Source organism: Colius striatus, chromosome 1 (assembly GCF_028858725.1).
Source record: "Colius striatus isolate bColStr4 chromosome 1, bColStr4.1.hap1, whole genome shotgun sequence".
In the NCBI taxonomy this organism is placed as follows: Eukaryota; Metazoa; Chordata; class Aves; order Coliiformes; family Coliidae; genus Colius; species Colius striatus.
The window spans coordinates 80892858-80920130 of record NC_084759.1 but is presented as its reverse complement, the minus strand read 5'-3'; the positions used below and the strand labels follow the sequence as shown (position 1 = coordinate 80920130).

Below are 27273 nucleotides of genomic sequence, written 5' to 3'. Positions count from 1 at the left end.
GCAGCACAGGGATGTGCAGAAGATGCCCTCAGGGCTGTTTTGAGTAAAAATTTGAGCTAGTTCTGGAGGCCCATTGGATAAACAAGGTCCTAACTAGAGTGCTTAGTGAGTTCCACTGGCCTAAGTCCCTCCTTAGGACTGCAGGTCCCTTCCTGAGCCTGGCCCTCAGAGTGGCCATGCGTCTCACGGGGAAGGCTACCTGTCCTGCTGGGTGGTCTCACATCCCAGACTAATACAGACAGTCTGAACCAGTTTTCTTCACTGCAAGCTTTGGTTTATGGATATGACAATGCTCTCTCAGTTTCGTTCACTGCAGTTACAGCCTGTGTGTTTCACAGCTTTCTAAGGCCACTAAAAATTATTCTTTTTATCTAAACTTGATGATAGTTCAGGTCAGAGGAAGTTAGCCAAGTGCTTCTGAAATTAGCATCTGTGTGTATACACCAAGAGGTGGCAGAAGAAAAGAGGTTTATTTTGCATTTCAAAGCACTCTTTTGATCTAGCACAGTGGTTTCATTGAAAATGCATTTTTCAAGTTATTTACTTATTTATTTGTAATTAATAAAATCATGATTATTTTAAACCCACACAACCATTAATTTTTTTTATTCTTTTTGCTGACTTACATCAGAGAATGACAAGCTTGGTTTCATGACTGTTCACTATCTAGATTTTTCTTTTTTCCTTGTTACTGTGGTGAACTAAGTGCACCAAACCTGGACTGCTGATTTGGGGGCAACCTTAATATCTTCAGGTACACTGTACAGCTATAAAAGATTATGTAGGTAATCTTGCATTTTACTTAGTATACAGTATGAGAAACAAATTGGAGAATCACAGAGATGAGAACAGGGTGATTTATCACCTTTAGTATCACGTTTCATATGTTATTAAATGTTAGCATAATTTTTATGCCATCGTTTGCACACGCTAAAAGCGAGCCTCTCTAACTAACCCTTGCAAGTAAAAGGGGAATGTTTACTTCAGAATTGCTTTTGGTGTTTTAAAGTCAAGACAAAAAAAATAAAGGTTAAAAAATTGTGCAGTTCCTGGTAAGGTAAAGTGTTAAGTGAGCAATAGGTTTCTTTGTGTTAAGTTTTCACATGCTTAAGTTTTCAAAACTATTTCAGTAATATTTTAACTTCTGGTTCAGTTACATTTATTGCAGTTAAAGTGGTATTGCAGAGACCAGTTAAGTACTGAAGTGCTCATCTTAGGAGTAACTTTGAAGATAAACACTGGAAAAATAATCAAGGCCTCCATACATGACCAAATAATGTTATCCACACCAGTCCAAAGAGTGAAACAGTGAATTTTGTCTAGTTGTAAAAAGCATACACTACTATATATATTTGTTTTGACCACTTTTTCCTTCAGCATCGCAGTGCGTTGAATGTTGCAAACGCCTCACAGAACATTTCCAGGGAACAAATCTAATAAAAAGCAGAAAACAGTTGCAGTGAGGGGAAAAAAAAAAAAGGTGGCATAGCTAGTGGTAAGTACCAAAAAATTTGTGGTTTGTAATTCACATTCATAATCTGTCTTTGTTGATTTTGCAGTGATGATAGAGATACAGGTGGTTTGGCCTAGTTTCTGCTAGTTATTCAAATAGCTGCAGGAATGAAAACAAAGCCAAGGGGAAAAACATTATAAAAATGGATGGATTAATTTTTCTTAATAATTGCATCTGTGAGGTCAACCATGCTAAAGAGGGAATATGGAAACTGGGGAGAAGTTCTGACTGTTGCAGACTAACAAAGGGCCCAATCCCTAAACAAGAAGGACACGACTCTGGTCTAAATGCCCTGAACTCCTGCCTGGGACAGGCTGTTATTGCATCTTTGATCTTACTAGAGTGGCTGTTTCCAACAACGATGGAAGTTTGTTACTTTTATTTGCAGGTCAGCTCAATAAATGCTCCAAGGAAAAAAAAGATTTAGTAAAAATTCTTATTGTGGAGTTATTAATGAGCACTTCTCTCTCTCCACTCGTACAGTATGCATGCTCTCTTTCTGATTTAAAGATTCTGCAAGTGAACAAACCACCCCTTTCTATCACATCCCTTCCCTGATATTATCCCGTTCTTAACTAAGTCTCACCATTTCTTTTCTCCTGCAAGGAGAACACAATTGTGGCAGTTGGCCAAGATGACCATAGTCCCCTGACACAGCCATCTCCACCTGGTGCCTTTTCATTGCTTCCGCCAAATCTGTACACTGGTGCCACCACTATTCTACATCTGGAAATAGATAGCATTTTCTTTATAAAATAAACCTTCCTTTTTTATTGTTGTAAGGTAAGGCAGCAACAATAACTTCTGCTGCTTCCAGACCTAAGGTCCAGAACAGGAGGAGAATGCACGTAAGCCTATTACAAATAGCCTGTATAGTACTATAAAAGCTTAGGTACATTTTTATGTTAAATAAAACTCACTCAGAAAGCCTCATGCTCCACTTGAATTCATGAATCAAAAAGAAAAATGCAAGAAAGGAGTCAAGCCTAGCCTGATTTGTTGCCCACATACGTGTTTCTGGCCCTCAGGTACCCCTCCTAGTATCCAGCTGCTAGTCCAGAATGTCTTTGATCTCCTATAGGGCCTCACCCACATCTGCCAACCCCATGCATTAGTTTTAGAAACCCTAATACATAAACCAACAGGAGACGAAAAAAGGCAAGTGGGGGATGAGTTTCAAAATGTTGTTCCAAGTCAGGTTATTAACCTATGAACACCTTAGGATATCTCAAACCACACCAGATGCCTATGTGGGTAATTGAATGAAATTCAATAGACTTAAGGGAATTCACACTTTAAAAAAAAGTATCTGGCAGTATTTTCAGAGATCTCCAGAGCTGTGAAAGGGAAAAAGATACAGAGACTTTAATAGTATCATAGCAAGCACAGATACTTAAAAAAAGTATTTCTTTTCAGTTTAAAAGATTCCTTTCAGGGGAAATGAAAAAGGATGCATGATCATGTGTTTTCAAGACTGTCAGAAGTGCTATGAAGTGGTTACTTAGTATTCAAGCACTACTATACTTGCAAAGAACTAAAAGAGGTAGAATTTATGAGGAACTTGGAGAATAAGATATATAATTGGTAAAAACATCCAGTTCTATTTCAACAACACTGGAACCTTAAAAGCATCAAAGTAAACACCAAGACCCACATCTGTCTGAGATTAAAAAAAGGGAAAAAACTAGATGCTTGAGTGACTGCTGCTTAGACCTCATGAATGTTGTGGGTTCGCCTAGCTTGCCACCGTAAGATAAAAGTCAAACTTTAAGTTGTAGTTCATTGGGTAGTTCACATCAAAAGCTCATAAAACTCTTTACAAATATTTAAGTGAGTTCAATGCATACAGATCTACTAAAGATGTTTAAGAATGCTTCTGCTTAGTGATTCAAGGTATGATCAGAAGAAGAATTCTATTAAGCCTTCTTTATAAAGCTACCAGCAGTAAGATTCTCAGATACAGTATTTATTTTTAAATATTATCCTGAAACCATACTAGTGATTAAGGCAACACTCCTCCAGATGACATAAGACATCACGGATCTTACTCTATACTACAAAACAGATATAATCAGAATAAGGGATAACATTCTGAAAATAAACTGAAAAACCTCATAACCCTCCTTATAAGCTTAAATGCTTCAGAAATACTTTAACATGAGTAAGAGAAAAAAACCCTCCATCTCCTCACACAAGTATTCAGAAAGTTGTGTAGCAACCTATCTGCAAAAATGCTACCAATGTGTCTGATCTGCACTTTGTGACCATTTCTCACGGTAATCTTTCATCTGGGAACAAAGCCATGCTTGCTGAAACAGCTCTGCTTGTATAAAGTAACAGCTTGTCCAATAAGCAACAAAGGACAATTTAGTTCTCAGTACAGATAACATGACTAACTCGATGAGCTTGCTCAAGAAACAGAGCAATAAAGCTTCACTCTTAAATAAAGCTGAACACCCTGGTTACACCATGCTAACACAGCCCCAGATTGCATCAGGACACCTAAGTCAACTTGTTCAGAACCAGCCAGGATATGTGCCCAGCTCTGGGCTGGCCTGTATATACATATCAATCAAAGGTTGTGATACATAACATCACCTTAAAGTCATTCAAAGATGTGACTTTTTAAGTTCTTCACATGGGACTGGTCTTAACACCCACAGAGGTGGTTTCACTTACCTTGACTATAGCATCCTGTGCCAAACATTTCACTACAAACCAATTTAACAGAAGTCTGTCACTCTGTAAGAGAAGAATTAACACAGGAACTAAGCTAAGAGAAAGACATTTGCTCCTATAAGGCCATCAAGTCTGTCTGGATGCCCTTCTACCACAACTATGACTTTGATAAGTTCGTAGATAGGGAAATTAAAGGGATAGTTATTAATTTTATGAGGTGGTCAGATACTGAAAAAGAAAGTGGTAGCCCCCTCTTGGTACCTAGGGAGAATATAAATCACATATGAAGTGTATGAGAATATGAGAGAATATGGTAATTGCCACAAATAAGGAGTTATGTCACTCACCTTATTCTTAAAAACAGATTTAAGCACATTAACAATCAAACAATGAATTTATTTGCAGGATACATTTATCATACATAGAAAACAATACTTATTGTTTGGTTGATTAAATGGAGAAAAAAAGCAAAACAAAACCACAATACATTATTCAAAGTCTTCCATATATTTGTTAGCTGACATTTTCAAAATGAAGCTTTTTCTTTCTAAAAAACATGATCACGAACAATGCATAGTGGGAACAAAGGGTCTAGAAATCTAACATTCCACAGCTGTGAGTCAGTGTGAAAAATAAGGCTATGTAGAGGGAAAAAAAGCCCACAGTGAGTTTCAAAACAATGCATATTCCATTGACAGGCTTTAGATAAGATCATCCGAGCATATGAAATCTAAAAGCAAAGTCATGTAAGGAAAAGAGGAATTTAAAATATTAACAAACATCTAGGGAAAGAAGAAATTGGATGTCTCTAGCGATGCCTTGGGAATAGCCTCCAAACTTTCAAACTAGTATCAAATGAAGGTCAATTACACTATGATGCTGCAAAAAACCAACCCAAGATGAACATCTGGATGTGAGAAATAACCACATAAATTTTACTAAATAAGCTACATGGAATGGTTTAATGAAGTGCTGGAAAACATATCTGCACGCTCTGAAATGTTAATTGCAAGTTCTTTTCCTGTGTCATGCCAGTGTAAATGGAATGAATGGAATTGCAGTGTCATATCCTGCTCTTTGTTCCTGTCCTTTCACACTGGGTCAGCAGCATGAAGGTTTCATAAAGCTGCCATAAACTGAGGTTCCTCACTACCTCAGACACATCCATCTGCTCTTCACGTGATCATAGCGGGTGAGCCCAAGGAACAGGAGTCATAGAGCTGCCGTTTTCTGGCAGCCCCTAGTACGATGCTTCCCAAATGTCGCATTAATACAGTGCACGTACCCCAAGTAACTCAGCCACATCAAATAACTAATCTAAAGGTCCCTTCCAACCCTACCATTCTATGATTCTATGATTCAATGAAATTCAGGATAAAGAGGGTATAAAATCACTGCAAATATTGGATATCACCTGAGTTAGATTCAGCTTCCTTACTCACAAGGTCACAACAACAAAGCTGAGGCAAGACTGGTTGTGGGAACTAATCTGAATGCAGGCTTACAAAATGTATACTTTACAAATAACTAACTCACATCTTTTAAAAACAATTAAATACAGACTAAGCTACATCAACCCTTATAACCCTTCTTCATTTGTCATAAATTATATCCAGATACAATTTCAGATCTTTTACACAGAAGATATAAGGAATTTAATTTAAAAAATATTTGCTACAGGTCACTCTTCGCCATTATGCAAAATGTACAGGAAACTATTGGGAAAACTTGGGATTGTTTGTGTCTTAAACTGAACAAAATTATATCCGTATTTCAAGAGAGCCAGAACACCCTAACTGTTGTGGGGAGGTCTGTCCTGAAAACATTATTTCCTCAGTATATTCTACAGAGTCTCACTCATCTCAGTTATGATTCAGAGACAACAAACAGCCGCATTTAGAGACCGATGGATTCTAAAGTTGACCTCTTTTAGTTGCCCTGAAAAATCTGTGTTTAACATGGTTGTAGCTGATGCCGCAAGAAACATTTTCTAAGCATCAACTGAGCAAAACTTATGCAGCTGCTACATTATGTCCATCACTTGTCTTCTGTCTTAAGTGTCCTTGTTTCAGCTGGAAGAGGTTTCATTTTCTTCCTGGTAGCTGGTACAGGGATGTGTTTCAGATTTAGAGCGAGAATAATGCTGATAACACACTGATGGTTTAGCTAGTGTTATGTGGCACTTATCCTAAGTGATGGACTTTTCAGTTTTCTGTGCTCTGCCAGTGAGGAGGTGCACAGGGAAACTAAGAGGGATCATGGGCAGGACAGCCAACCTGAACTGGCCAAAGGGTTATTCCACACCACAGAACATCATCCCCAATACATAAACTGGGGGAAGGTGGTGGGAAGGAGCAGATCCTTGCTCAGGCAGCAGTCAGGGGGCGATGAGCCATTGCTTGTCTTTCTTGGGTTTTATTTCTATATTTGTTGCTTTAATTTTCATTACAATTATCATTATTTAAAAAATATAATTGTTGATATATTTTATTTTACATATGATATTGTTCTTATCTCAACCCAAAAGTTTCCCTTTTTTTTGATTGTCCTTCCCATTCCCCTGCAATTTTAAAATCCAGAGAAATCTACAGAATTCATAAAGAAGGAAAAAAGCCTATATTGCAAAGTATGGAGGACTGCTGTAACTTATCCCCCAAAGCTGCAAGACAGCCTGTGGCTGTGTATGTATCTATCATATGTATGTATGCAGAATTATCATCACTGAAAAAACCCAACTGTCGATACAGTTGGTCGTTTCATTCCAAATAAAAAGGATGAGTTAACAGATTTTCCACTGCGACTCAAATTTGGCCTGACTAATCTGCAAGTTTGTCTATATTTTTTCTAGTGAAGTCTCTTTCATTTAACTAATATAAAAGCAAGCTGGTTTTAATTTCCTAAATTAGCAAAAAGCATGTAACATCCCCACATGCTAAGTTGTTAGCTATTTTCATGTTGTATCATGCATTATCAGAACATGCTACAGCAGCTTTTGCTGATTTAAAAAAAAAAATCTCATAAAAACAAATCAGAACAATGACTGATTATAATTATGGATTTTTTTGGCAATTTCCAAGTAAAAGCTATGTATAACATTTCACAAAGTTAAGACGTTACTTTTTTCCATCTGATACAGATTTAATATGCATAGTATATACATAAATACTAGTATCCATCCAATCTTTAAGACTGTTCTGGTTTACACTCCAGTCAATATGCCCTATGATTATATTGATGGATTCTGCATTAAAGACTATGTTACATTCTGAGGGGCTAATCAGAACAAGAAGTGGAAAGACTCATTTTTAAGGAAAAGCTTCCTTACAAAACCTCAAGTAGATAAAACAAGGCAAACACTCCAGCACAAAAAAAACCATTGTGTCCTTCTGTGTTTGCTTGTTAAACAAACAAACCCCAGCCAAAACCCTCCCAATAACTGTTTGTATGACACTTGCTTATCAGAATATAACCCATGTGTTAGGAGTATAGGAGACTGAAATGGATCCACTTAACTTTTTCTTCAGACAATGGTCCAACTTAACTATTAACTTTGCCCACAGGTAACCTAAGATGTGCTGGGTCACCATTCATACTCCATTTGCTTAAAGTCTTGATTCAAAGCACTTATACATACCTAAATCAATCCTTACTCAGTAGAATTCCAGCACATGGAGAAATGGACTCATGTATGAGACAGTACTAGAAATGTCTCATTCCATAGAAAATAACCAGGGTTTTTAGTGTATTAGCATGTCTGTTCTGTTAAAACCATGACCAATGTCTTCTCTACTTTCTGACTGAGGTCAAACACAGACTGAAGTTCTCCTTAGTATAACTGTGACTTTCAGTGACTGTATAAAATAAACCAAATTTAGTTTCCTTTGATAAAACATCATGTTTTGGTAGCACCTTAAATAACCAGGAACAACCTGCCAATCTCATTACAACACATGTAACAAGTATGCTTATGGAAAACCAAAGTTTCTTTAAAGCTCTTGCCTACATCCCCAGGAGGGGTACCATGCTAAACAATTGTCCCAAGTACTTGTAGTCATCATGAATATATAAAGTATCAAACTCGAAATATTTGTCACAGAATATTTTAGAAGTCATCACAGATGCACTTGCTGTTGCTGTAGATAAGAAGACAGAACTACAACTCTGATACATAAATAGTAGCCGTTTTGAAAAGTATATGTCCTGTGTTACTAAATTGCATTAAAATGCCCAAGTCCAAATTGATTTTGTGCACTGTAGATTGGACAAAACACAGATACAGAGGGAAGTGACACAGAGCCCCTGAAAGGAAGAGCTCAGATGAGTAAGTAGTCACTTAGGTGAGTGAGCAGGCTGCTGGAGCATAGCCTCACAGTCAGGCTTTGTGCAAGAATCAGGTTGCTCTTACCCATCCCATCCTTGAAGAGACGGCAGAGTGGCCCATCAGAACTGCTACCGTGAAAACTCTATGTGTTTCCAGGAGTGATGATGAGTTAAGACTTTCAGTATATCTCCAGAAGAAACAGATGCCTGCTGGCAGTTTCTAATTGTTTTCTTTTTTTTTTCTTGCACTTTGTGTGACTTTATATCATACAGTCCCCAAAGAGAACTCAGGCTGGACTGACTGGAGGATTTACTCTTACCAGTATCTGTGCTGACATGCCTAGGTTGAAATGACTAAAAATGAGAGACATGGGCCTGCCACCCCATAGAGGTGAACTTCAAGAGCCCCATCCAGCTTTTGACAGCACTGGAGGGGTAAGTAAACATACCAGGAAATACACAAGCATGCGCTCTCTTCACTGCTTGCATCATCTGAACAAATGAATACATCTTAAGTAAGTGTGAACGCTACTCTGCAAAAATACAGTAACACATCAATGGACAAATGCAAACATCATGGTTATGAATCCATGCAGTAGCACCAGGAATTAGGCTCAATCCCACTTTTAAAATAAATCGGGCTTTTACCTCTAGTGCCAAGAGAATCTGTTAGCAGTCCAGTATCCGTAAGCTTAGCTTCCACTTCTGTTCCTGATGGAAAGCCTGTTTCTGTAAAGGAACTGTGAGCTGCAGCAGCTCCTATGGGGAACACTGCAGGAGCCAGAAGTTGTAGGGTGTTTTTTAAAAAATTTCCTGTTTCAAATATTTTGACTCTCAAACTAGAGCTTCCTTTTTGCTGGTTTTTTTTTGGTTTTTTTGTTTTGTTTTTGCTTTTTTTTTTTTTTAAAGAAAATAAAATAAAATCAGCCTATATCGAGGCAGGGCTCTGACTGAACCCCACTTACATAGGCTAGGCAGTGTCACGCGAAGATGAGTCAACATATAATCCTATTGGGTATAAAATATTACAGATTTAAAGAGCTTCAAAGTGTGTCAGACATACTTCAGTCAGCCAAACAGTGAGTTTTTTTCCACTGTCCATTTAAGGAGGAGGATATGGTCTGTATTCATTTCATAAAGCTAAGCCAAGTGTTTAAATTAGTTCAATTCACAATCATATCCTCCGTCTAAGTGATTCTGATCCAAGACCAGCTTGAGCTTTATGTCTTTGATAGCTATCTTTGAACTGAATGAATCCTAGCAAAAGAAAACAACCCTTTGAAAACCAGAAAAACATCAGTGAGCTACTGTACGTATTACATGCATAGCATCAGAAGGCAGACACCATAAAAACAACAGGTTTCACTTTTAACTGTAAACATGTATAGTACAGTATTATTTTCTGAGTAAAACACCACAAACATTACCTATCACTTGGGAACAACTGCGCACAGCATACTTCAGCACACAGAAACTAAATTTATGTTCTCTTGTAGCTATTGCTAACAAATATTGCCTTTAAAAAACCTTCAGCTGTGTATGATGATACACAACTGAAAGTGTAAGAAACAGATGTGGGCTTTACTATACTTCTGCATGTCTCAAACAGACACTGGGACTTCTCAGCTACATTCTGAGAAAAGCACGCTTCTAGCCATTTTGGCCAGCTGAAAAGGAAAGATACTAACCCATGTGGCCTCTCTCCTCATGAACACATGGTAAACATTTTGAGATTCTGACTTTAGGTCTTCTTAGAGTCCAGTTTGGTAGAATATCAGATCGAAAAAACCCCCAAAACAAGACACTCAAGACTATGCTGACTGAGAAATGCTCGGAGCCCACACAGATTTTCTGACAATTATTCAAATTATAAAATAAAACCTAAGTGGTTTCTTCTCCCATTTTACAAAGGTTTGAGGCCACATAATTCCTTTAGAGATCTAAATTAATAAAGTCTCAGGCTTTTCCCTGTGAAACTTTACAATGCGATTTCTACAAAATCAGTACCATGCTTAAAGAGCCTATAAAAAGATCCTTCTATTAGATTTCCTATGACCACAGGCACAACATTGTACAGTTTAAAATTAAAACAGCAGCCACCAGTGATTGTTCTTTCTGTGTCATTTTAAGGGAATTATTTCAATCTCGGTACTGAACAAGTTTTAAAACGCAACAAGTTCATTATTTCCGTGTACTTTAAGAACCGATGGAAGTATATCCGATGTTCTATCGTGCTGTCACCATCCAAAGTCCCAGTGCAACATTGGCAGCCAAAAGTGCACTACCAGCAAGCAAAATTAAAAAGCCAACAAGCTCTCTGTTTTGTTTTTCTACAATCAGGGAGCTCAGAGTGGCTTCGAGGAATGAATTTAATATCCACTGACCATCCAAAGCAAAGCAGGGTACAGCGTTGATAACTGCCAGTGCTCCTGATAGTGAAATTAGGTACCTGATTGACGTTAGTTAAGGTTCATAAATAATATCCAAGGAAATGTAATAAATAAAAAAATAAAATTAATACAACACATTTGTTATTTCTAGCATGCAGACAGAAACATATGAGGGTTATTATTTTTCAGCTGACATAGTTTCATAGAAATTACAAATACAATGAGTTTTACATCATAACGTATCAGCTCAGAAAAATTGTCTTTATAGATTCATTTGCTTTTAAGCACACTCTTCACAACTCAGATGAAAGCAGGAGACAGCAAACCCCCACTTAATACTGCCCATCTTCTTCCCTTGCTTTATATGGTTTTGGAGGAAGGTTATAGCTCTGAAACCATGCCTGAAGTAAGTATTCTAGACCTATGACCTAAGTATGAAATAATGATTAGGAATATTTTCCAAAACACTCCCTGACTGGAGTAAGTAGATGGCTAGAATGTAATTGGAAATCTTTCTGTCTCTCCTACTTACCTATTAGCCAGAAAAGTTGAGTGGATTATCGTACGTGCATGTGCATGTGAGAATGAGGCAAAGGTAGATCATTTATTTTTACAATTGGTAAAGACTTGCTAACTCTAATACCTACCTCCATCCTATAATGGCTGGACAAGAAGACATATGACTCACAAAGTAGCTGGGTCAGCACGAACCTTGGTGTGTTCCCAGAAACAGGGTGCTTATGTAGCATCTTTGGTTCTAAGGACTACATTGAACACTGTTTAACTGTTCTATAGCCATGCATAAACATTTCTGTTTCTAAGGCTGAAGGTTCTGAGATTAGCCATATTAAAGCCCACTGATCTTTACATACATGTAATATTTATTGTCTTGTTCATTAATAAGCTTTTTTAACTGAAATGTCATTCTGCTTATTGAATTCTGCTAAGTTTTCTTTTCTGTTGAAACAGAAAACAACCACCATACTGTTATTTAGTTCAGTATAACGACTCAAAAAATGACATACCAAAGCTAGCAACATCTTGTTTGTCCTCCCATGAATCCAGGCTTACTTTGACTTTCTCATGTTAAGACTCATTCTTCAAGTTTTTCAATTCTTCAAGAAAGAGTTAAAAAACACACTGATCAAAAAAATCCTGCATGTACAAGAAAGTGAGAGATTTCATTTTGAGCTTGGCACATGGACAATAATCAACAGGGAGATGGGATAAAGATGTCAAAACCCTATAAAAGTGTTTCAGAGCATCCTGTCTAAAATGATATCCAACTGAAATTTTTCTGGGTCACCAAATTCTAAACAGTTCCATTCTTGCTTTTAAAGAGCAAAAATACTTCAAAGGATACTTGCAAAACGTCTCTATCACCACTGGCAGATCAATGCTTAGAAAGTTTTGTCGTGGTACAAAGCTGCTGAGACTTACTGAAATGAAAATACAGAAACACAAAAACACAAACAGTCATTCCTGGATTATAACATCAATTTCAGATTATAATTTTGCAAGAAAAATCAGCTCTGAAATGACATTTCTTCAAGGATGAATAACCAATCTAAATACAGTTTGGCTTGGTTTTTGTTTTTAGAATAGTGCAGCGAGTAAATCTTTACTTAAACACGCTCACCATCATAGTAAAGTCACTCCATAAGATACAATTAGTTTGATTTCAATAAAAGTAGATCTAAAATAAATATTTTCAGAGGTAACTAGATATCTGTAGTCATAAAGACCACATTGTGTAATTTAAGTCCTTTTCAAAGAAAAACATATAAAAAGAGATTAAAGTTACCAGATTTTTTCAACATATGCAGTCCACATGTATACATTCATACTGTGGGTCCACACATGTACTTTCTCTGAAGACCAGAAAATTCTTCTCTTGCAGTACTTGCAGAAGGATCCCCCTGACCTAAGGCTGAGCTCATTGTGTATGGAGCAGGGCGGATGGAGAGCAGAGTTCCGGAGTCACTCTGAGAAAGCAAAGGCTAGGAGTTGATGCACGGCTGCATTACACATCTTAGCACCAGCTAGCCAGTACATAAGTAGCTTCTTTTTCTGTCTTCAGATAATACTCCGACTCCAAGATGCAACTCAGTGCAACTTCAAAACCTGAGAGGTGGGACTCAGAATCCTTCTTATAAATAGTGACTGGAAAATTGCAGTGTCAAATACCACATGAGCTTGAAAGTCTTCTTTAGTACCGCAACTTCTTTGAAGGCGTACATGAAGCTTCAGCTGACTGCATGTCAAATGTTTATGAGAGACTCCTCAAAAAAAACAAGGTAGCATGAGACCTCTCGGAGAGCACTCTTGTTAGTACAGGGATGCTCCACCTGAGTTGTCTCATCAGAAGTCTTGACGCAGTCTTTCAAAGTAAATAGCACTCTGCCAGCCACAGGGATCATTTAAAAGCTCTAGTTCTGTGACAGAAGGAAAAAAACCACCTATCCTACTAGCACTCAGCAGTCTTATCCCCAGAAGGAAGAGATCTAGTTAAATTAAGGCAGAATTAAAAAATCATCTTAAAGCTGAGCTTTCACAGTATCAACAACAGTCACTCTGTTCCTAAAGAACAACTTTGGACACAAATTGAGGCCAGCCACAATGGTCTGAATTTTCGCTACCAACCTGTGGAAAAGTTATAGCCATAAGAAATACAATATTTATACAGAAGTATGTGAAAGTAAAAGTTCCAGTCTCACTTAGTGCTAACATCCCTTGGGAAAGGAACAGTTTAATCAATTCACCCTATGGGAAATTTAAAAACCATAGGCTAAGAGACTACCAGGAATGTCACAACACCGGTATATAACATGCCAAAAGTGTTGGTTAGTGTATCTTAGTTAAGAGAGAGACAGATCTCTTCAAGTTAAATAAAAAAATTCTAAGTCACTAGAACAAAGATGAGGGGAATGTAGTTCCCAAGGCACGTGAGGTAAGAGAACTGGTCTCCTCAGTTACATAGACACATTTTCTTCTGTGAATAGGGTCCGTACTGATGAGTCAGAAGAGATTAGTCCAACCGGCAACGCTAACATGGGATAGAGAGATTTGGATAGCAAGGAGTCTCAAAGAAAGAATGGGCAAGGTTAAGAAAGAATAGAGAGATTTGGACAGCAAGGAGTCTTCAAAGAAAGAATGGTGTGGCAACAAGCAGAGAAATTTCCAATACCAAAACTGCCATAGCTATGCCAAGACAGCTTGGAAATCAAGTTCTTTCTTAAGAAAGACCTTTAATTTAGGGGAACTGAGAGAAAATAAGTAAGTCTATTGGATTACTGAGTAAAGAATATGACAGAAATCTTGGACACCATCCAGCTTGGAAAATTAGAGATATCCAAGACAAGTGACATCCAAAGCAAACAACACATCAAGCTGGTATCAGAACATCTAATCAGACTTCTTGTTCGTGAGCCAAAATAACAAAATGGCTGAGGCAGTCAGTGTATTCAAAAGTTTCAAAATACACATGCTGCAATATATTGTAATTCAAAAGCTTGACTACCTCCTGACAAAAACTTAATGGCCAGTAACAAGTCACCATCCTGAACCTGGAGTTGTGCCTACAATGAGAATGGATCAAACAAACTGTCTGTTGGCCCTGGCAGCCACCAGAGATGGACCTAAACTCCAAACCTTGCTGCTGAAGCAATCTCCAAAACATAAAGAAACTCTTCAGCAAGTTGTAAGGCTGAGCTCTAGACACTCTAAACACATTGCCTAATATGAGGCAATGAAATTAGTGGCTATAATAGATCAAACCTAACAGCATTGGGCAAATCTGTTCTTTGAGGACTAACAAAAGAATTACAGAAATCATGTTCTGGATCCAGGCTTATCTTCAAGCAATGCTGCTGGGAAGAGGTGAAAAGCAATGAAGCTGGGTGAGAGAAAATAGTCATTGTTCTCCCACTCTAATTAAACAATTACTTGACCTGGAATTAACATTTCTTTTGTTGGCTAATGCTAGATGGTGTTGGCAAATACTAAAAAGTGGATAATGGACACAATTTTAATTAGAAGTGGAGCCTAGGTTGACCAAAAAGCTTTTCAAAATCTCTTCATGAGGGGAAAGTGCACGTATGCTGTGGAAGTGATGGACAGCATGGCATGAGATATTTCTGAGTGGTCTCCAGAAGAACTATACATACATATAGTTCTATACACAGAACTATACATATCTTATGTGTATAGATATATACACACACATACTCTTATATACATTTACATTTACATAGTGTATACATACTTTTACATATTGGTTGAAAGCAAAGAAGTATTCTCACCACTAAGGGAAACAAGCACAAAAAACCTGAAAAAACAGACTGTACCAGACAGACCTTCACCAGGGATTACGGCTGTTATGTCCCAAAAAAACTCCTCAAAGCTAGCAAGTGAGGTTTTTTTAGAAGATATTTAGAAGATTGGTCCAGTCTAGGAAAGTTCTTGGCATCTTCCATCTCTTTTCATTAAGGAAATCTTGCAGCTTTTGATCCTGATGGGCAGGACATATACAGTACCATTCAGGGACATGATCTTCATGCAGCAGTACAAGCTGGGGGTTGACCCGCTGGAGAGTAGCTCCATGAAGGACCTGAAAATTCTGGTGGACAGCAAACTAAGCATGAGACTTCAGTGTGTCCTCGTGGCCAAAAAGGCCAATGGCATCCTGTGGTGCATCAAGAAGAGTGTGGCCAGAAGGTCGAGGGAAGTTCTCCCTCTCTACTCTGAGCTGGTGAGGCCTCATCTGGAGTCCTGTGTCCAGTTCTGGGCTCACCAGCTCAAGAGAGACAGAATTTCAGGAGAGAGTCCAGTGCAGGGCTACCAAGATGATCAGGGGACTGGAGCAACTCTCTTATGAGCAAAGGCTGCGGGATCTGGGCTGTTCAGCCTAGAGGAGACTGAGGGGAGATCTTATCAAGACTTATAAATATATAAAAGGTAGGTGTCAAAAGGATGAGGTGAGTCATCACTATATGTTGTATGTTGAGATGATGGGGTGAGTCTTTTTTCTGTAGTGCCTAGTGACCGAACAAGGGGTAACAGACAAGCTGGAACAACAGAAGTTCCACTTGAACCTGAGAAGAAACTTTTTTGCTGAGGGAGCCCTGGCACAGGCTGCCCAGGGAGGGTGTGGAGTCTCCTTCTCTGGAGGTTTTCAAAACCTGCCTGGATATGTTCCTGCATGACCTGATCAAAGTGAACCTGCTTTAGCAGGGGACTGGACTACGTGATCTCTAGAGGTATGTTCTGTGTTTCTGTGATCTTCCCTTCTGTGACCAGTGTGGATTCCAAATATGAACGTTGATCACCAGATTCTTCCCAATGAACAAGGGCCAGAGAAGGAAAGGAAGATTTTGCAATACTAGAAATGACATGAAAGCATAAAGAACCTCCTCCAAAATAATGAAGAAACACAGCAAAATTGCATGGCAATAATGACAGGGCTGTCCCATTTCAACCTAACACATCACCTCTGCAACACAGGGAGAGCTTCTGGAGAGTAACTGGCCTGCAGTAAGAAAAGTCTAAAAGTCCTGATTAATGCCACATGGATTAAACCCACAGTATGAATTTATATTCATACTTTCTGTAAAAAGAAAGAATGCTAATTAAAAAGATTAATCAGTGTATCCATCCTATAAAAACATGCATTCCTAATCATTCCTTCTGGTTTAGTTTTGGCCAAATCTCCATCACCATAATTCATTTTGGATTATGATTCTTTACAGTTGTTTGGGTTTTGGTGGGTTTTTTAGGTTTATTTTCACTTTTTTTAAAATACTGGAAACAAGAGAAACATATATCAACAATGAAAATTTTGCTAGGGTATTTTACTTAGAGGAAACAGAAGCATTTTATAGAAGTTGTATAGCCTGTTTCTTGTAAGTGGCTAATACAGATATCAATTTTAAAAGAATATTGTATCTGAAGGTTAGCTTCAAAATAAAATATGAAATAATTACTGCTTTTCCATAAATCAGGACTATCATGACAACAATACAAGGCTAAATAGAAAATAATACATGCCTATTCTTAGAACATTTTTCAAACATTACTTTCTCTAGAAATGTCACTGAAATCATAGTAGTTGCACACTAGTGTAACTCCTGAATCAGGTTGTGTGTTTTGAATGTCTCACTCCTCTAAAAAGTCATGTTACCTGCAGACAGAAAGAAAGATCACACTAAAGAATAATGTCTTTCACTAAAATATATTTCTATTTCAAAATTCACACAGTAGAGGAAGAAATTATTTTCCTTTTTTAACCGTAAAACAAAAATGGTTACCACATTCTAATCAGTTACATTTGGAGGAAAAAAAACCCTCAAACAAACCAAATCTGTTGGCCCCAAGTCAGTATCGTACAGTGCAAAGTTAAGTCTGAATTATTTAGCAGTTTTTTCATTGCAATGCATAAAACTATACAATGGTACATTTGGCTACCTCCTGCCTAAGCCAGGATCCTATAATTTTAGTTCTGATATTCTACCAAGGGTAACATAAAGCATAGGCTGCATTTGCAGCAAAGTTTGTAATGAAGTCAAAGCTTTTAGCTTTCAAATTAACTCATTCAATATGCAACTCACAAGGTACAGTAAATCAGTTTACAATTGTATTACTTTAAACACACTATAAATTGTATTTTCACACACTAAATTCTTAAAGTAGAACTAATGCAATAGCATTATTTTCTGACTTCTGAAAGACTGATGCGTTCAACTGTTTTGCAGAATTACTGTTCAGTAGGAAACACTGACTAAAACTCCCTTGCTACAACATCTTGGAGAAAAGAACAATATCAATTGTTCTAGACTACCTACAATTTATATTGTTAGAGACCAAGAAAGGGAACTGAAAATAATTTTCAAATGCTATTTTAAAAATTCGTTGCTGCATTTGGAATAGATATCATCAATACAGAACTGTGTGTCAGGTGAACAATGTTTTCCTCCTAAATGCTAATGAGGATAAAAACAAGTAGAAATGAATAATCTGTCATGGAGTATCAAAATATGACTAGCACAGAAAGATAGAGACTGACAGATTAACTAAATGTTTATGCAAGAATGCTAATGGATTTATACTACCAGATTTCATCACTGTTTCCAAAACTCTTTTGTGCCTAACTGCAGTGCTTATTCAGAAAAGGTACAATGCATTCAAGATATCTGAAGTAAAATCTCCCCTTCAAGGCACAGCTGTCTGTGAGGTTCTTCACAGGAAGGGACGGTGGTTTAACACTATGTATTTTTTAGCCCAGATGAAGCTAATTTCCATCATGTCACTCACTACTAAGTAAGGATATTAATGAGGTTGTTCATTCTTCCCATATTTGCTACAAGGGCAGAATTACTTTCTACTTGTATACATGGCTCAAGGAGCTGCTGCAGAGAGTTCAGCGCAGGGCCACCAAGATGATGAAGGGAGTGGAGCATCCCCTCTCATGACGAAAGGCTCAATGATGTCCAATGATGGGACAAGGGACAATGGGTACAAGCTGGAACATAAGAGGTTCCAAAGAAACACGAGGGAAAACTTCTTCACTGTGAGGGTGACGGAGCACTGGAAGGGGCTGCCCAGATGGGTTGTTGAGTCTCCTTCTCTGGAGACATTCAAAACCCACCTGGATGAGTTCCTGTGTGATCTACTCTAGGTGGTCCTGCTTTGGCAGTGAGGTTGGACTACATGATCTTTTGAGGTCCCTTCCGACCCTTAAGATTCTGTGATTCTGTGATATAAGCTTGCCTAAAGGAGAGCCACAGTCCACTTCCAGGTAAATGTGTTACAGTTTAGTTCCTTAATTTAGGGCACTCACATAAATTAAAAAACAATCAGGAAAAGGCTATGTGGTGATTGTACTTGTGGTTTAGTAGCCATGAGAATCTGTTACAGTTACTTGGATATTAGGTGTGTTTTAAGCAGTCATGCTAATATTCCAGGAGAGATTTTAGAGCAAGACGCTCTAGAGATTTTACAATATTATTTTCAGTTGATGTCAGGAAAATGCACATGCCTGGTTCCCACGACTAACCTGAGTGAGATCTGTTATAAAAACAGCCCTTTCATACTTTTCTGAAAAAACAGCCATCTCAATCACATATGGTTTCTATTACCTTTGTAAATCATTGCACTGTGCACATTTCATTTTAGGCCTGAGCAGTCCATGTCTCTCCACTGGCTGTAACAAGAAATGGATTCTGCATTAAACAAGTTAACCGACAAGCACTCCAAGACCTTGTTCAAGCAGCCAGGCAAAGTAAACCATATTAGAAATATTTTTTGTTTAACTGTTTTACTAAATAGTACCAACCTGTGTACTGAAGATGCATAGGGTGTCCTACGTACAGCATGTCAATATGGGGTGGATGTTTTACCCTGATTAGTCTTGTTTGGTTCTCTAAAGAAGGAGTCACGCAAAAGCTTGGAACAAAGTCCTTCTGGCAGTCCGTGTTGGTTCGACAAACTTTGCTGGCCTCAATAACTTTTCGTGCTGGCAGACAGGCATACTGCAAAAGGCATTTAAAATGATTATCAAATTGAAAGGTATTTTCCAACAGATCAGAATAAAAGGCACTATACATGCTTTTTTAAAGCAAAGAAGTGCCTCACTGATACATTACCAGCCCATGAAGAGTTGAAATACGATTTTTTGGGAGTTTTTTTTGGTAGAATCTTTTTGGTAGAATCTCTACCTGACAGGTATGCAGCCTGTCATTCAATTTTTGGTAAAATGTGGAAGAGAGAGTGTGTGCATGTATGAAAAGAAAATATATTTTAAAAAATAAAGTAGACAAGTGCACAACAAAACATCAAAATATCTAAACGTAAGTCAGTGATTTCTAATGAACAGAGCCTGAATCAACATGTAGGGACTTAACTGTTTAAGACGTTTTAGTCGTCTTTGATCTAAAACCTCATTTGGCTGAACAAAACCTTATGTTCAGCAAATGAACCAACAAATCTACCAGCTGTGTGGTAGCTAAGAAACCATGCTCAACTAAGACAAACACAGGACTTAATGCAGTGCTCTGTCTCAAGTTCTACCTATAACTACCTCATTTGGTCTGCAGTCTGAAAGATCAGATCTTTCTTGCTCACCAGAGGCCAAAGAGGGTATAGCAGAAAGTAACAGGAAATTGGTTTTCCCCCTCATGTCACTCGTAAAAGCTCAGTGATAATTTTCCTTTTGTTCTTGAACACAAGCAAGGAAAGTTTTTTTTATCTACTGTTTGCCTTATGAAAAAAAAAATATATTTTCTTGCCTCTTAGCCTGATAGTTCCACTCTCCATAGATGTATGAGTGTCAGACATTCCATTAACCTCAATACAAATCTATTCTATTCTAATGAGGGGCAGAGGGCACGCTTTCCAATACTGCTGCATAGCACTGCAAAGACTATTTAAAATAATTGTTCAAAACCTCACAGCCAGTCTAAGGATACTTGAAGGTCATGGTTTTCTGGATGCTTTTATTTCTTCTCTGTTCTTAAGTAGCAGCTATGAGCTTATCAATGTCAGAGCTCAATGGGGTAGTGATTTATCAAATCTTGCTGAACTCCAGGATGTTACTAGCCACTGTCATATTTCAAATGAATCACTGGTCTATGCTCAGTTCTTGGTGGTTAAATACCACAAAAATATCCTGAAGTGCAAAGTTTACCATTGTAAAAACCATAAATGTAGCAGATGCAGGAAAAGACTTATTTCTGTTCTTTAGGTATGTAACAATAGAAGAGCCACAAACTGGTGTGTGCAGAAAAGTTTACTAAGTTGGTATTTGTGCTCTTGTAAAGAGAAATTTTAGAAATTCTGTATCACTGTCAATATGGATCATGTATTTTAACAAACACCTCAGTATTTTGAAACTGGAAAACTTTGAGTCTGGGAAACTTTGTATGTTTCCTCTTGTTACAAGAAAATGAACATGGTGAAAAAGGAATCAAATAAAGGCCCTGATTTTGAGAAACTGGGCAATCTATAGGACATTATTTTGCATGTTTTTAGTGTAACTTAGAGAGCAACACTGTTGGCTTCAGATAAAATAACTGAAATAATAATAAGCTCAAAGCTTTGCTTTGCCTGTAGTGCCCACTATCTTTAAAGACTGAAGCATCAAAATAAGCAATTTCACTCTGTTCTCAGAAGTTGTTCTTTTTTCCTCACTAAGATTCTCATCCAGTGGTAAAAATGGGAAATTCCTAAAGGAATGAGTGATGTAAGATCTTTTCTGGTTCTTCCAACATCTCCCCGGTTAATTGTGTGCAAAATACAATGCTTTGCTTTTTTTAAGATGTCAATGGGGAGAGTAACATACATGTTTGTTATAAACTGTGGGTATTCTAAGTACTTGAGTATGCTACATAAATGCTAGCAAATATTATTATTTTAATTTAAACAATTTCAGATTTACCAAACAGAATTAGCTGTTCAAGTAACTTACCAGTTGGCTGTCCAAGTTATTGCTATATGAAAAGCAAATGTCTGTGAGGCTGTTGTTACTACAACATTCAACTGTGCCATCGAGTCTTCTATAGACTGAAGAACATAGGCATAGAGCAAATGATCAATATTATAGTAACTTCCTGAAAAGAAATTAGTCTCTGAATAAAGTAAACCAATCATTCTCTAGCTGTCAAGAATTACAGTAATTCACAGAGCCTAGCTCTGGTTCAGTCACAACTAAAATTAAGCTGCACCACTTAAATAATGTCACCTGATTTCAATCATGTCACACACTGGTTTTTTAATCTTAATAAATCTTCTTGAGATACTGGGGATCTACCACTGGAATATTCATAGCATTATCAATTACAAAATACTTGCCATTGTCCCCAGCTTGCATTAAAGTTTAGCATAGAAATTTGTTACTTGCTAGTGTACCAATTGAAATGACCAAGACTGAAAGTATCTTCTCTAAAACACGAAAGCCTTCACAAGATTCAGGTTTTGAAAGCTTTCCAAGCCTTGAAGGCTGCAGCAGTGGAGAAATGTTGGTTTAAACCATGATTTAAATAGTCTGGTACAGAACCTTTTTACAGATGTTCTTTCAATGAATTAAACCTAACTTACTCTATGTCAGTAGCTTTAAAGTAAACAGAAAAGAATAGTCATTGTAAGAATCTGTGTCATGGCAACATTGCAATGCCTTCCTTAGGCTGATCTGCATAACCTGCATGCAGACCACTAACACGGAGTTTTATACCTGGGGGTTACAGGTACAAGCACTGTACTGTACAATCCTTTTTTCAAGTACCCTGAGGCTAAACAATCATTTATATTTTTTAATGGTGAATGACCATGAAATTAGTTTCCATGTAAACTACACTGAATACACTTCAAAAATAAAAATAAAAATTCAAGAAGGTCCTTGAGGCATTGTTTTCTGTCAAGCTTCTTACTCTCATAGTTTACTTTCCATTTGTTTTATGGTCAAGCAGATAAGGTCCATTTGCTAGATATACTTCTATTGATATTCTGTATTTATGTCAAGTTGTGAACTGTCAAGATTTTGACAAATGACAGCTGCTAGAGACTGAACAGAGTTCATTTAATTTTAGAGGAATATTTCTCACTGCTGGAGGCTTATGGCTCCGAAAATGCAGACAGACTGGTCTGATTAGAATGCAGCAGTGGGACAATGGGCTGCTAACACAGCACAGTAACAGAGCTTAGAAGCAATATTGAGTTGTATTAAGTCTCTAGTATTTCAATCTAAATAGGACTAGTTCAGTTGCAGAATATGCAGTTTTATGATCCATTACTCCATTGAATCTATGAATTCCATTTCAGAGAGTGGCAGAATCTGAGTATATCTACCTAAAGCATTTAAGAATTGCTTACTACTTGCCATCCCTGCCTAGTTTAAAGCATGTGCCAAAGTCACCCTCCTCTTCAGATGGATAATCCAAACTGTTAGGTCTCTAAAAGCAAGATCTTACTTATACTCTGCTAATTTTCAGTTTACATATTTATCTTAGTTCCAGCTGTAAGATTACTTTCCTTACATAATAATAATAATTATTAAAAATAATCTTTTCGGTCTCATGAGGGAACTATAATGCATCAAAAAACATGGGCAGTCAAGCTGCCTGACCTGTTCACCTCCAGTATGATGGAAAAAGGCAGCGATGATTTTAAAGCGATGAGTAGCATTATATATGTTTTGCTCAGCAGCAACCCCCTACCTTTGGAATTCAGTCTCCATTCTAGACAGCTTTAGGGCACGTCACAAGACATTCAGCTAATTTAACTTGACTGTTCTTTTTTGTTCTACTTATTTTTTGTTTATTGTTCTAGTTTAGTTAATTTTTGTTTCTCAAGGTTAAGCTGTCACAGCAAAAAGCACTAACGTATAAATGAAAACAGAAGGAAACAGACAGACTTCTACAAGCAATATGTGAAATCCAGACAAAAATAAGTTTATGGGCAAAGACATTGTGAGGTTGAAGAAGCAAATGAAACATAAAACCCGTATAGTGAGACACATCAGAAGAGGTGACCATAATAAAGCACATCACTGGGTTAAGCCATACAATTTGTAATGTCATGTTGATCAAAGCAGTAAGGTAACATGTGGAATTTTCATCTGCAAAAGATCACTGAGTTGATCCATATAACTGAATTAAAAATAGAGGAGATAACTGTATTACTGCTAATAACCAAATTATGCAATATCCCGAAGGGGCAAATTTCATTATTCAGATCATACAGGGTATTTGTATTGGATGACTGGAAGACCAGGGAAATTCTTCTGTCTTCTGCCTACCTGTCTGCCACTCAGATTTCATAAAAAATAAATGGCATATTGGTCACTGCTTAGGACAGGATAGCAGACTCGACTTATGAGAAGTCTATCCTCACCAACAAATTCTAAACCCAAAATAGTCTTTAAGACGTGATAAATTACAATATAAAATAATAAAGAGAGCACCTGAAGTCATACCTCTAGCTGGAAAGCTTAACTGCTGTAGGGTAGCTGCACTCAGACAGTAGCCAACCTGTGACTTTTCTGAAATGTCTCCCAGACAGGAATTCCAGTCTTCCACACTATAAACTGGGCAGTCTTGTAGGTTAGTGACAAGGTCTCCTACAAAAAGACCTCTTGGTCCATTGGCAGGAGAATCCTGAGAAGAGACAGTGGACTCAGTCATGTTGTTACAGTTAAAACTACAAGGATTTGTTTACAGTTCTGATGACTAGCCTTGAAACCTTGTGGTGAACACACTCTTTCCAGAGAAACAGAAAATCTCAGGCTCCACTAGAAATTACTATTTCAACCTATGATAGAGCATTACAAAAATGACATCCTGTACAAATAATAGCTTATTTACTGCGAAGAAAAAGAAAAGGTCTTCAAATGTTCCAGAAGACCTCTTGATAGCTGAGTAACTATTTTCATACAAGTTAATATGTTGTGGGTTTTCCTATCATTTTAAGTCCAAGAAGCTTAAACTAATACTCTGAATCTTTCAACAAAGCAGGATGTACCTTTACTTTTGAAGGTACAAAGCATAATAAATGTCACTCGTCTCCTGAGATATATCAGTTTACTTTTAGATCCAAGAAAGACTGAATCCTTTCAGCTCTGCTGTTCAACTCTTCTGTACTTGATTAAGTCAGAAAAAAAAAAAAAAATCAGTCCTTTCCAGAACCTCAGTGGTCTATCTAGTTTGCTTCCAGCTGACCAAACAAGGAAGAAATCAGATGAAAATAATCTTTAACATTAAAACCAGATAGCAATAACTAGAGTGATAATTCAGTTTCCAGTAGATTTATTGGGTGCCAATGGTGAAAATAAAATACAAACTTATCTTAAATGTCTAAACAGTTTTATAGTACACTCAACAGTCTATAGTTAATCATGCCATGTTCCTGCATATTCATTCAGGTACCATTAGCATGTTACTAATGTTAAAAAAAAAGAGACTAAGGAAATTTTAAGCACACAAAAGTGCAATGTATTAAATTTTGCACTGTGTTGAATCGACCAAATTTGACTGTAGTATTAAGAGAAAGGTACACTTCAAGTCACAAAGCACATGATATGGAAAACAGTAAACAATTTTTTTCTTACCTCTGCGACCTCAGTGACAAGTGCCCCAAGACCCGTGGAATAGAAAGGGAAAAGAATAGCTGGCAGCAAAAATAAACCCATGAAACTTGCAACACCAAGAACAAAATTATGCCACACTCCTAAAAAAGAGGAGAAAAAAAAATCACATTTCTTAAATAACGGATGAAAAGTTAATTTGTGACCATCAGTATGATAGAGTATATGTATTACCTTACAAACTTAAGTTTCTATAACACTTTGTCAAGGAGTTTTAGAGATGCCTCTGAACTTCTCAATGATACTAGCAGAAAAGACGGGGAAGGTGGCAATTCTTACTGTGAGGGTGACTGAGTAGTGGAACAGGCTGCCCAGAGGGGTTGTGGAGTCTCCTTCCTTGGAGGTCTTCAAGACCCACCTGGACATGTTCCTATGCAACCTGATCTAGGTGGACCTGCTTCTGCAGGGGGATTGGACTAGATGATCTTCAAAGGTCCCTTTAGCCCTACGATTCTATGATGTTACTATACTGATAACACTACTTTTCTATGTGGTATGTAGAGAGCAGAGTATCCAGAAGAAAAACTGTGCTTCTGAGTCAATTCTTGATGTACAGTTTCTATCTATAGAGTTGTCATCAAGCATAAATATAAAAAAAAATGGTTGACTTAAATATATTACTTGTCACTTAGCACAATAAACTATTTAATTTTAAAATCTTAATCAATGGGCTTATATGTGAATAAATACTCTTTGTCCGAGTCAACAAGATGGATGAAATTCAGTTACAATTCAGTATTTTTCATGGTTATCTCCATTGTTTCAATGAAAATAATTACATGTGTATGTGCAAAAATTTACCAAATTATTTGAAAAAAGGCTTCTTTTATAAGAAAATCTGGACCTAAAACCTCATCAAAACTAACCTTTGCAAACAATCAGCATGTCCTGATACATTACTTTGGGCAACATATTTTCAGCTGCAAGATTTATGGTGTTTTGTTCTCCATAGGAAGAAATGAATCACTACAATAAGACACACTTGGCTTCCTTCAACATCCATTACCATACACATTTTCTTATTTCATTTGTGTTCTTGGACAAACACTTTGTATGTCCATTGCAGAAAAACTTTTGAATATTGAAGACTCTTCATTTCCTTCTTACAGTGCCTCACCTTGTTAGGAGGTGTTTAATTCCATTCTATATTTACAAGACAGTTACAGGACAGGAATTGAAGTAAATATATTTAAAATCACATTAAATATATCTTTCTTGCACTGTATATAACACAGGAGTCGTAACTCTTACTTCCCTATCTCTACATGTCACCTCATCTGCTTTTACAATGTTTCTGATGCTGCAGAAATGAAAGACATTTTTTGAGTACTTTAACTAAGGGTTTTTGTTGCCATTTCCACTAAGAGATGCTTCTTAATGAGTGATTTCTCTAAGTTTTTAGAAGAAAAGTTTCACCGTTTAGTTCTCTTCATCCCACATATATACATATAAGGGTACACACACATACAAAGTGCAATAAACCCGAAAGTATTATGTAAATATTTAACTGAATTGGTTTTGACCTTTTTATCTTAAACTTTTTCCATCTTAGGAAAGGATCAAATTCTAAGACAAAGACAAAATTGTTTTCTAACAGTGTGGCTGCTAGAGAGCGTAAACTGGAAAAAAGGAAAAAAAAAAAAGTCATAGAACTGCTGGAGAGTGACAAGGAATACTTTTAAAACACCATAAAAATATGGGTCTTAATACCATAAAATTTGTACAGTTTGCCGTGTCGAATACAGCAGATAAATCTAAAATTCAACTCAAGCAATTCATAGAAAAATAAACAGGCTCAAAATGAGAATACTTGTAGAGCCACGTTGCTGATTACACCATCCATTTAATTTTGCTAAAACACTTTCATCTTTGGATACCTAATTCCTTCTATTTAAAAAGGGAGATGTTACACAATCTTTAAAAGACCTTAAAATAATGTTTTAAAAATCTTTAACTCTTTTTTTCTGTTAAGGACAAAACATGATATATTAAAAAGGATCTCAACAAATATTATGACTATTTGAATTAATTATGGGAAAGTGCTGCACAGGAGCACTTTTCATTTTCTAGGCATAGAATTAATGCTAAAAAATATCACAAGTCTTACACAAGTGCTCATGCAGTCTTCTTGAACTCATGATGCCATCTGCTGTACAATAAATATATTCTTTCATTTCCAGAGTATAGGTGGACTATAAAAGCAATACTCGTCTCATTCTCTACTCTAGCTCTTTTACTTAGCT

General features: G+C 37.1%; 1 protein-coding gene across 5 annotated transcripts in view; it reads right to left on the bottom strand.

Annotated features, from left to right (window-relative positions):
• Positions 1 to 4657: 4657 nt before the first annotated feature.
• MBTPS2 (membrane bound transcription factor peptidase, site 2) overlaps positions 4658 to 27273 on the bottom strand; it is a 36614-nt gene continuing 13998 nt past the window's right edge. Inside the window, exons 6-12 of one of the 5 annotated variants that reach the window (XM_061999494.1) lie at positions 24995 to 25113; positions 23864 to 24044; positions 21362 to 21456; positions 19232 to 19427; positions 19035 to 19095; positions 12266 to 12337; positions 4658 to 10961 (exon numbers count right to left, since the gene is read on the bottom strand). In XM_061999494.1, the coding sequence (XP_061855478.1) occupies positions 10739 to 10961; positions 12266 to 12337; positions 19035 to 19095; positions 19232 to 19427; positions 21362 to 21456; positions 23864 to 24044; positions 24995 to 25113 (947 nt within the window). In that variant the 3' untranslated portion in view covers positions 4658 to 10738. Of the gene's footprint in view, positions 10962 to 12265; positions 12342 to 19034; positions 19100 to 19231; positions 19428 to 21361; positions 21457 to 23863; positions 24045 to 24994; positions 25114 to 27273 lie in introns of those variants that run through there. The other 4 variants (XM_061999513.1, XM_061999504.1, XM_061999530.1 and 1 more) reach the window with 4 other exon arrangements.